We start from the raw sequence: 11,029 nt of genomic DNA on the forward strand, positions 1-11,029 counted from the left end.
TAAGCTCAGTACAACAAACAAGCCCCAATTCTGCCTCACTCCTCTGCCAGTACAGTCCGAAAAGGTACGATGTGGTTGAGAAGATCTCACTATTCTCAGAAAAAAAACAAAAAAGGGGATTATGTATTGAGATGCTCTTATTTTCTTATTTCTCAAAGACAAACAAGCATAAATTTATTTTTGTTTGTCTGTCCAAGAAGAGGCACAGAGACTACTCTGCAGGGGACTGTGGATCCTATTTAACTGCTGCTTTCACAAATATCTCTTAGTGCTGACCTTTGACCCTGTTTTGCAGATCCAGCAGACAGCAGCATGCTGGGACTCTTTGTAGCTCTTTGTTTCCTGGCAACAGGCTGGGCACAAGACTGCCTGGTTAGCAACATCCCTGTCAAAGAGAACTTTGACAAAAACAGAGTAAGTAAAAATGTATTTTAGAAAAACTGGTTGTCTTAGTGCATCTTTACCAAAGCAGTGTGTTTGTGAGGGATTCCAGTGTGTGTGAGGGACTCCACATGCTAGACTTCATTTGTCTCACAGTTCCAAGGAACATGGTATGCTGTAGCCAAGAAAGACCCGGTAGGACTTTTTCTTCTAGACAATGTTGTTGCTGATTACAAAGTGGAGGACGATGGCAAAATGACGGCCACCGCCGTTGGCAGAGTGATAATTATGAAGTGAGTTCAAAATGCCCTTCAAAAGGTAATATTTGGTGCAGCTGATTCCGCAAGCTGAAGGTCTGCTTTATGATTTCACACCTTAGCAACTGGGAGACTTGTGCCCACATGTTCTCCACTTTCGACGAGTCAGCAGACCCAGCCAAGTCCAAGCTCCGATATTGGGGAGCTGCAGCATACCTTCAGACTGGATGTAAGCCAAACTAGAAATATTTATGTGGCTGAATCACCCCAATATATATTCATGCTCTTTTCTTATGATCATAATTTACATGAAATGTGAAATGAAATGTGCCATATTTTGTCAATTGTGATTTTTACACCCCAATCGAAATTTGTCCTCCGCTTTTAACCCATCTGTGCAGTCAGAACACACACACACACACTAGTGATTACTAGGGGGCTGTGGATCAAACGTACCCAGAGCGGTGGGCAGCCCTAGCCCGGCGCCCGGGGAGCAGTTGGGGTTAGGTGCCTTGCTCAAGGGCACCTCAGTCATGGCCTGTCTGGGAATCGAACCCACGACCCTCCGGTCACAAGACCAGTTCCCTAACCGCCAGGCCATGACTGCCCTAGAAAACCCTAGTCCTACATGTTAGGAGTGCTACAGCTCTATCCAGGTTAATGAGGACCCTTATCTTGTATGTGACCTGACAGATGATGACCACTGGATCATTGACACCGACTACGACAACTACGCAATCCACTATGCCTGCAGGGAGGTGGACGCTGATGGAACCTGCCTTGATAGTTACTCCTTCATCTTTTCTCGTCACCCTTCTGGCTTAAGGCCTGAAGACCAGAAGATTGTGACCCAGAAGAAACAGGATTTATGCCTCCTGGGCAAATACAGGAGGGTCTCACACAATGGTATGTTTGTCCCACTTGGTAATTCATTTTATAGCTTAGGAAAAATTTTAAGTATAAATTAAATCACATTTTTCAATAACATCAACATTTCTATAATCATATGGCACAACACTGAAGTATGATTTCATGAGAATATATTGGCTCCGTTTCCCTCTTTGTAGGTTTCTGCAAGGCCTGAAAGTTCTACCGAAGAAGTACCAATAATGTTAACCCTTACATTTCCTATGTCTAGTATTCATGTAAATACAATTTTTCATTTAAAAATAATCCAGTATCAGCATTGCAAATGCCAACCGTAGGAGAAAAAGATTTGAATTTTACTAATGTTAGTGTATCATGTTACAAGATGTAATCTTTTACTTATTCAAGCATTCTATTGTTCAATACAATTGCTGATGAGAATAAATCTGTGACCTCAGGAGTGTTTTGGTTGTTTTTGACATCTTCAGACTATTTAGTGAACACATCTCTTTGCAACTTGTTCCTTTCATTAAATTTACTGAAAATATAAATTTTGTTCCGGTATGAATAATCTGAACCACAAGATGAAACTCAACAAAAATATGCAGAAAGATGTTAAAAAATGTGCCATATTTTGTTAATTGTGATTTTTAAGAAATGGCATGAAGCAGAGAAGAAAACATGTCATGTTTTTTTTTTTATGCAGCTCCTTCAGGCAAATCAGTTATTGAACCAAGTCTTGAACCAGTTGTCACTCACAATGTGTTATTTTATGCTGATGGCATGGATAACATGAACATTCACTGAAACATAAATCCTATTAATATACAATGCTATCGTTAACTGTTTGCCTCTGTAGCCTATGGCTACTATAATCTAAATTCGACATGTTATCCTCCAACATCATTCTGAACTCATAATTTAGAGCTAACAAGCCAGCTATAAATCACATGCCACAATGGAGTGGCACTAGCCACACAAAGTGCCATTTCCTGGTGACGCATTTTGTGGCACATGCCGCTAGGCCCCAAGAGCCCCCCCCACCCCACACACACACACACACACACACACACACACACACACACACACACACACACACACACACACACACACACACACACACACCAGTGATTACTAGGGGGCTGTGGTGCACACGTGCCCAGAGCGGTGGGCAGCCCTAGCAGTTGGGGTTAGGTGCATTGCTCAGGGGCACCTCAGTCATGGCCTCAGGTCTGGGAATCAAACCCACGACCCTCCGGTCACAAGACCAGTTTCCTACCACCAGGCCATGACTGCCCCTAATTTAATTAGCTAAAGCATCAAATTTGATTTTAACTGGTTACACTGCATGGCCCCTTCTCTGACAACATGCCTTAAATGGGTGTAAGACAAATGCAGACGAATTCAAGAAGCATTCATTCTTTCTGAATCCATGTTGTATTGTAGGTTGTGAAAAGATGTGGACATGATGTTAAAAAGAAACAAGAAAAATCTGATCACAAAAACGAACCATGATATTCTGAGTTTACCGTTTTCCAAAGGTATGCATAGTAAAACAAAAATATACACGAGTGTGATCACGAGATTGCTTATGAAGATGCTACAACTACCATAAATTAATATCTTCCTGAGTATCTTCCACATATATGCACCACTAATCCTCTCATGAATATTCAAAAGAACACCAGTGATTTATCCAAAAAATACAGAACATTTTCAGAAAATGCAGAAAATGTTAAGCAGGCTAAAACAGAAGCACAAAAATATAAAATATTAAGAAAATAAAAGTTGTAGGCACACTATCAAACGCTCAACTCCTTTTTCTTTCTTTTATGAAGTCTTAGTTGAAACAGTAGTCGAGATGTGCAAGGAGCTCTCTGTGCTGACTCGTGGGATATGATGCCTGGCAGTTGGGACACTCCAGGATGCTCTCGTCCAGTGTGCTGTGACTCTTCGTTGGAGATGTAGGGTTCAGGATGTGGTCGTGAATGGTCAGTCTCTCCAAGTCCAGTTTGTTGTATGAACTGGGCTCAGAGAATCTGGTTTCGCGGTGCTGTTTCTGAACAATTGTACCAGACATTTGCACTCACTTTAATTATAAAATTATAATTTATAATATATTTATAAATTATAATATATAATTGTAAAAATGTATAAATGTGATCTATCAGTATGGATGAGACTTACTGAGGACTCTAGCCGTGTAATTTGGTCTCTCGCCTTACGAAGCTCCTTCAGCACTTTATGGAGCTGGTGCTGTAGACTCTGACGGTCTAGTTTTTCATTCTCAAAATCTCTAGCTGACAACTGGATCTGCCAAATGAAGGTGAGTGCTTTAGAGAGAATTAGATATCTCTTGTAAATAAGTCATTAAAAAGTAAGATCTTGTACCTGTTGTTCCAAAACAGCAATCTTTTTTTGCTCCTCATGCTGGTTCAATAGGGATTTCTGAAGTAGGTTCACCTTTCAAAGGAAAAAAGGTTGTATTTGTGTATGATGTACAAACTTCATAAACCATCCAGTTATCCATGATAATTAACAGCCCTTATACAGGTTGAACCATGTTTTAAAACTGCCAGAAATTAAAATTTACACAATTTTCCACACATTCTAAATACATTAATAAAGATATACTTGGTGCATGGATGTTTCATTTATTAGCTTCACCAATTTACCTACACAATGCTTACCCTATTTAGCAAGTCTCAAAATCTTTCATCCAAAATCTTTTGCATAAACACACCCAGACCTTCACACACTAACCTCATAATGCATTTAGACCTGAACTAATATCTAACAGACATATGAAGAAAAAACATGTTGAATATCCAGAATCACTTCCTTTCTTCCACTGAATAAAGTTATATGGTTGATCATCAATATGGTTCCACTTTTAATTTACATTTGTATATAGGTACAATCCATGCTATTTTTATGAAATTAAGTATTTCAAATTATATTATGTAGCTTAATAATATATTACATGTTTTAACAAAAGGCTTTGGGTGAAAAAGCTTCACCCCATTATTATACTTTCTACCTACCTTGGGTCTTATACCTCCAGTGCAAAACACACGCAAAACAAGTTCAGACTAATCTGCTACAACTGGGAAACGTCAAAACATTTGTAAATGATTTTTTTGCCCAATGATTCATTTTATACATGGCATGCAACCTACATATCCCCACTCCCTTCCCCCACACTACCTGCATCATCATCTCAGCCATCCTCTTCCTCTCCTCCTCCAGCCGGACATCAGCCACCTCCAGGTCAGCCTGCAACCGAGCTGCACGCTCAGCGGCCAGCTTCCTCTCCTCTACCAAGGCCTGCCGGCTGTTCCGCCGCTCCTCCTGGGTGTGCTTCATCTCCTGGGTCTGTTCTTCATACTTGGCCCTTAGCTCGTTCAGTTCGGCTCGTACGCTGGCACCCTGTGCCCGCTCCTCGTTCAGCTGCTGTCGGACCACTTGAAGCAGCTCATCCTGGTTTGTCTGGGCAGCGGGGGACCCTGGACCTGTTTTATATGGACATGAATTGCACATGTGGTAATTACGTTTGACCAAATGACGCAGCATAAAATCAATGTTTACAAAGAGCGAGATGAGAAACATAAAGTACGTTTTTTAATGACTGTAAATGAATCATTCACTCGCAATTATAGAACAAGATGTGGACACATAGAACAATGGCTTACAGTACATAGAAGGAATCATTTGTTGTTATGGTAAAACAACATGAGAAAGATGCTGAGATCAGTTATAAGAGGACTCACAGCATGAACAACCGCACCAAATATATTCCATAAGTATCATATTGCTCTGAAGCCAGACAGAGTTTTTTCGCCATTTCTACCTTCCAAACTGTCATCTTTGTGAGGCTGGTGGAGTGCTTGCTTGGCTTGTTTTAGCTGCTGCTCAAGTTCTGTGATCCTGGCCAAGATGCCCTGAACGTAGGCCTCTCTCTGCTGGTCATAAATCAGCCACTGCTGATTTTTCTCCAGGGCCTTGAACACAATGGCATGAAGCAGAGAAGAAAACATGTCATGTTTATTTATTTTATTTTTTTATGCAGCTCCTTCAGGCAAATCAGTTATTGAACCAAGTCGTGAACCAGTTGTCACTCACAATGTGTTATTTTATGCTGATGGCATGGATAACATGAACATTCACTGAAACATAAATCCTATTAATATACAATGCTATCGTTAACTATTTGCCTCTGTAGCCCATGGCTACTATAATCTAAATTCGACATGTTATCCTCCAACAACATTCTGAACTCATAATTTAGAGCTAGCAAGCCAGCTATAAAGCACATGCCACAATGGAGTGGCACCAGCCACACAAAGTGCCACAATGTGCAATTTCCTGGTGATGCATTTTGTGGCACATGCCGCTAGGCCCCAAGAGCCCCCCCCCCCCACACACACGCGCGCACACACACACACGCCAAACAGGGATCCCCTCTCAAAGGTTTGCAGACACAGTTTGTTGGGCTTTGCACTGTCCGCATTTGACCATCAGACTCAAAGGACAAATATATCTGCATACGAAACGTTTGGTATTTTTTCTAACTAGTAGCAGCGGACCTGTGGCTTCTGCTGATGTAATTTCTCGTGTTTGTGTTTTAGCGTTCTTGGCTTATTAGCGTGAAGACTTATTGTGCTGCCCTCGTGTGGGCTGGGAGAGCTGTGAAACCATTGGTACCTTCAGTAGGAACAAGAACGTTTTCAGATATCAGAGTTGACTTGGCAATGAAGTATCGGTTCTTGGTACATCAATATGGGGAAGAGTCATGACTCACGTCTCGCAGATGCTCCTGGATCACTGCAACCTCTCCTGGTGGTACCTATTTATAAAATACATAGTGTGATTAATAATAAAAAAAAATTTTTTTACATTTTTTACATCTCACACAAACACGTGCATGATTAACAAAGAGGTAGATCAACAGTCAAGAACAGACAGAAATACTAGAAGTGGAATTACTACCATGTTAAGCAGCCCTTTTATGATCGATGCTGGACAAAAAAAAAGAGCCCCGTGCATAACTTGTACTATAGCCATACCAATGGCAGTATCTTCCCACACAAAAAGTTAAGCAACTCACTGTCTGATCACTACGATCAAATTGATTGTAATTGCCTGACAAGAAAGCAAAAATCTCCAGGTCAGTCCAAAGTACTGAGAGATCTGCTGATGTGGTTTAACCTGACCAACAGGCCTAGCATCAGAAGCTTGTCAGATATTCGAACCTGGAAGGTTAAACTATGGTTAAACTATTTTTATAATCATATTTGTGTGCGGAAAATAAAAATCTATAGATGATCAGAGTACATCAGCTACTAAGGTAAAAAACATATACCATTACAAATAAAGGGAAAAACAAACATTCTAACCTTGGTTTGTATTGATCTACGAAGATTCTAGATATAAAGAGAGAAACGAAATATTCCTCTGCATGACAAGGTAAAAATGTCTAAGTATCTAGCGCCATCTAGTGGATAAGTCTGAACGTGGTCGTCAAAAACAAATTTTCATAGGGAAAGGATAGTAAATATCGATAATCAAGCATTTTGGCAATATTCAGACTGCCAGCCAAATCCAATTTTTGTATATCTACATCATATCTAGACTGATTTTCATAGTCTGTCCAGCAATCAGCAAACCCCCTACATTTATTTAACCAAAGCGACTTACAATTTTGACCGAGCACAAACAAAGTAAAGTTAAGGACCTTGTTCAAGGGCCAGACAGTGCCAACTTGGCAAATGTGGGGCTTGAATTGGCAGCATTCTGATTACAGTAGTCTCAAAAGATATAATCTAACAAATACAATTTACCTGAATGTGATGTGACCAGCCCACATCGTTTGGGTCTTATGGCTAAACATGGTGTCATTGGAAGTGGCATTTTATGGCTTGCAAAGGAACAGTGACACTTTCTCATCAAACCTGCACAGGATCATAATACGAACACACGCATTTTTCACCTAGTTTTGTTTTTCATCCTTGATGAATTTATACGATCAAGCTGGCATATTGGAGTAAATATGAGCCAAGTAGATTAACAAAATGCATAATTTCAATTTAGATAAATAAGATATACATTAATATCAACATTAATACCTGTAAGGTCACGAGAAACTACGGTAAAATAATTGCTCAGACGAGAATCCAACAAGATTCTCAGACGAGAATCTGAAACAATTTGGCAATTCAGTTTGATTGTTGTATTAGTCTAAATGTCAACTGGACGTACAGACCCTTTATTTCACTAATCAGTCCTTCTTAATAATCAGTCTGATTAATCCGATAGTGCATGCCTTTTCTAAAGCATATTTGACTTATTAGCACCACATTTTCATGATTAATTTGCAATTAATGCAAGAGTTATATGTGGGCAATTCAGAATTGTAGATGATATTAAAATAGAGCCCCACTGAGCTGAACCTGATTCATGAATTGTTTTCACATAGCTGGACCCGATTCATGCATATTACCCATATTAACTGGCTTTCCAAAACTGTGTACGCTCAACTACATAATAATGTTTGTTTACATTAGTTGCTATTAGTTGTGACTTAGATAAATGGCAGGTTACTACCTTCTATTCATTTTATTATATATACACATACTCCATTATATTTTTTTACCATTACTATTGTTTTTTCTACTGTTTCAGTTAATGTTAATTTAAGAAGTAGATGTTTACCGCTGCACTCTGGAGTCTGAGAGTAACGTAATTTCAGTCCTGTGTATGTACGTATCACAGATTTGACAATAAAGTTGACTTTGACTTTTTGACTAATCCTGTGCCAAGCTAATTTTTTTCATAACTATAATGCTAGCCAATGCCAAATAATAAATGCAATGCCAGCCATTGCTTATATAATTATTTTGTCCTTTCCTTTTTATATCAAAACAACATTTAGTTGTCACTACCTTGTATGAAAATCATATGGTGATGCAAGCTGAGTAGACTTCTGAGTTTACCAAGCATTCTGTCTTTTGAGTGACACACCATGGACTAGCTATTTACATCTGCCAGTACAGATGATTGATCCCTAAAGCACAACCTCTGCTTTATTTACTTAATGTGTATTATTAACATGATTTCAATATATACATTTTTTTATATCACAGTTATCGTCAATTCCTGTATCTCAGAACACCAAACTAGCAGTATATCCCATTTAAAAGAACCACAATTATGTGATTCATATTAAGGTTTTAGCAGACTCTGCTAAAAGGCATAAAAATAACAAATGTAAATGCTCTCGATTCTGATTATACATAAACTACATGAAAAATACAACAGTGACTAATCTCACATATGGAAATTTTAGAGCATCCGTATAGAAAGCATAGCAAAGTACACAATTAGATTAACATCCAAGATGTGTAAAGCATTCTCAAGGCCAGTTGGGGAACACAGGAAGTCTCTCACCTGTACATCAGTAACGCGCTTCTCAAGCGTTTGGCACCTCTCAGCAGCAGCTGCCAACTTGTTTTTCAGGTCCTCCGTCTCATGTGAGAGGGCCTGAAATAGTTTCTCTCTCTGCTCTGCCTCTTTTCTGGTCTGATCCAGCTGGTTCTGCAGGGAAACCACTACTTGTCCGCTTTTGGCAGCCAGTTGCTGCCTCAGAGAGGTGATTTCCTGGTCCTTTGCCAGCAACTGCGTCGAATTCTTCTCTCTCAGCATCTCCAGTGATACAATCCTCTATTGAAAAAAGGAAATCAATTGAGTAGGAAGAAAACGGATAATCACTTCAAAGTATCTGAGCAAGTGACCTCGAACCAAAGATGACCATCACCTAAAAGCACAAGACAAAATCGAGTATCAGAGTATATAAGCATATGGGGCAAGCACACAGGAAAGGGTACTCCACCCAAAAGGGGTTAATTAGAAAAACATGCATCTTTTTTATAACCTATGATACAGCCCACCAGGCCATCAGGGCACCGGTACAAAAGTGACTCACCTCCAGAAGCTTGGATTTATCAGAGTCAGGACACGTGGGTCTAAGTTTTCGTTTTGACATTTCATCCAAATTTTTCTTCAGCTGGGCATTTTCCTTTCTTACTTTCTCTAGTTCAGCTTCCACAGCCTTTGAAACGCTGCTTTTAAATCCTAGTTTATTTACAATAGATTCTTTGGCTCCTTTAGCAGCCATCTCTGGAGTGTTCTCTGAAAATACACAAAACAACCAACAAGGACTTTTTTGAATGTCAAACTTCCTTCTCACTGATCGATAACTGTAAGCTGTCAGCTAGTTAACCTTGTTAGTCATTATAGTCAATAAACTATGATTGTGTTTGACTTTGCTAAACAACCAGCTGGTTACTGACACTGCTTTATTTGGACCAATATTTGTTTGCAACATTAAAAAATGAAACACCATATACAACATATATACACCACAGCGATTCACGCGAATTACACTAGCGTATTTGTGTGTGTATGTATATATATATATATATATATATAAACAAAAATATTGACATCACTTACGCGTCGGTTGTTTCAAAATATCAAGAAGCTATCTAGCTAATGCAGCAGTTGAAACGGTTTCATGTCTCACACTTCCTTGTTGAAATCAAATTTAAATGCGGCGCCGCATTCTGCGTCACATCCGGATTTTTAAAATTGGAGTATGTGCAGCAACATTTAGTTCCTTTGTAGAAAAACTCTATGGAAAAACTGATCTCAGCATCTTCATAACGTCAGTTATAAATATTATGAAGCGGAACATGCCAACAGCTAGAAAAAAATATTTAGTTTTATTACTGGAACTTCCAGTGCAGAAAGTCAAATAAAATGTTCATGTTTCTATAATAAATTTGTAACCTGTAAAGAGGAAATGCACCTGAAGTTTATGCATGCCAGAATGTACTATTAAGTAATTAAATGTTATGTTCACTTCAGTAAGGTTCAGCGTAGTGGGATACTGCTGGGACTGTGGGATTTACTCTGTACTAAATTTAGATAAACGACATAGTACTGCAGGCTGAATAACCCGTGCAATTCTCTCTTCCTGGCTACGTTTCTATCCAAGTGTTTGTTTGTTGTTTTTTTTTAACTTAACGCTTAAAACGTTTGTTTATACAAGTAGGCTAATGGAAACGGAAACTGGTAAAAAATCTACCTTACAAACATTATCTACAAACATTTTAAGTGATCTATAGCGCTACCGCTGCCACAGCAGCTATGTAATCGAAACACAAAATAAAAAACAACTTCTGTAACTTCCAGTGTCAACTTTTCAAATGATCTTGAAGTCTTCATTATAATGTTTGGGTTCAATAAATGAAAAGATGAAATTAAGTATTAAATAAAACAATACACACAATGCAACATATACTACCAAATTGTGTGTGCATATTTTACTGTCAGTGTTTGTGCAGTGATTTGGAATCATGCCACCTTTTAGAATCTAAAATACATAATCTTTCATTTGCTCCTATTCTGACACGATTCTTATGATAAACACAAGAAAATTCCGTTCTCACTGTAAAAGCCCAGCA

General features: G+C 38.9%; 2 protein-coding genes across 2 annotated transcripts; one reads left to right on the forward strand and one right to left on the reverse strand.

Moving 5' to 3' along the window:
• On the forward strand, window positions 1-1,962 carry rbp4 (retinol binding protein 4, plasma). Its single transcript, XM_077000706.1, has 6 exons — window positions 1-64; window positions 296-414; window positions 538-674; window positions 761-867; window positions 1,332-1,544; window positions 1,706-1,962. Exons 2-6 carry the CDS (start codon window positions 313-315, stop codon window positions 1,720-1,722), a joined length of 576 nt encoding a protein of 191 aa, XP_076856821.1. The 5' UTR covers window positions 1-64; window positions 296-312; the 3' UTR covers window positions 1,723-1,962.
• A 705-nt stretch (window positions 1,963-2,667) lies between these two features.
• Window positions 2,668-10,175, reverse strand: cep55l (centrosomal protein 55 like). Its single transcript, XM_077000700.1, has 9 exons — window positions 10,017-10,175; window positions 9,487-9,692; window positions 8,952-9,224; window positions 6,307-6,351; window positions 5,356-5,506; window positions 4,713-5,017; window positions 3,897-3,968; window positions 3,693-3,818; window positions 2,668-3,564 (listed from the first exon to the last, which is right to left on the reverse strand). The coding sequence occupies exons 2-9, from the start codon at window positions 9,676-9,678 to the stop codon at window positions 3,346-3,348; spliced, it is 1,383 nt and encodes a 460-aa protein (XP_076856815.1). The 5' UTR covers window positions 9,679-9,692; window positions 10,017-10,175; the 3' UTR covers window positions 2,668-3,345.
• Window positions 10,176-11,029: the final 854 nt, after the last annotated feature.

Source organism: Brachyhypopomus gauderio, chromosome 3, assembly GCF_052324685.1.
Source record: "Brachyhypopomus gauderio isolate BG-103 chromosome 3, BGAUD_0.2, whole genome shotgun sequence".
In the NCBI taxonomy this organism is placed as follows: domain Eukaryota; kingdom Metazoa; phylum Chordata; class Actinopteri; order Gymnotiformes; family Hypopomidae; genus Brachyhypopomus; species Brachyhypopomus gauderio.

Excerpts from the sequence above, each read along its gene's own strand:
- rbp4 (XM_077000706.1), top strand. The coding sequence starts at position 313 with ATGCTGGGACTCTTTGTAGCTCTTTGTTTCCTGGCAACAGGCTGGGCA. Across the intron at positions 415-537 it reads AGAACTTTGACAAAAACAGA|TTCCAAGGAACATGGTATGC; the intron begins GTAAGTAAAAAT and ends TTTGTCTCACAG. Across the intron at positions 868-1,331 it reads AGCATACCTTCAGACTGGAT|ATGATGACCACTGGATCATT; the intron begins GTAAGCCAAACT and ends GTGACCTGACAG.
- cep55l (XM_077000700.1), bottom strand. The coding sequence starts at position 9,678 with ATGGCTGCTAAAGGAGCCAAAGAATCTATTGTAAATAAACTAGGATTT. Across the intron at positions 5,018-5,355 it reads CAAAGATGACAGTTTGGAAG|GTCCAGGGTCCCCCGCTGCC; the intron begins GTAGAAATGGCG and ends CATATAAAACAG. Across the intron at positions 3,819-3,896 it reads TTGCTGTTTTGGAACAACAG|ATCCAGTTGTCAGCTAGAGA; the intron begins GTACAAGATCTT and ends TTCATTTGGCAG.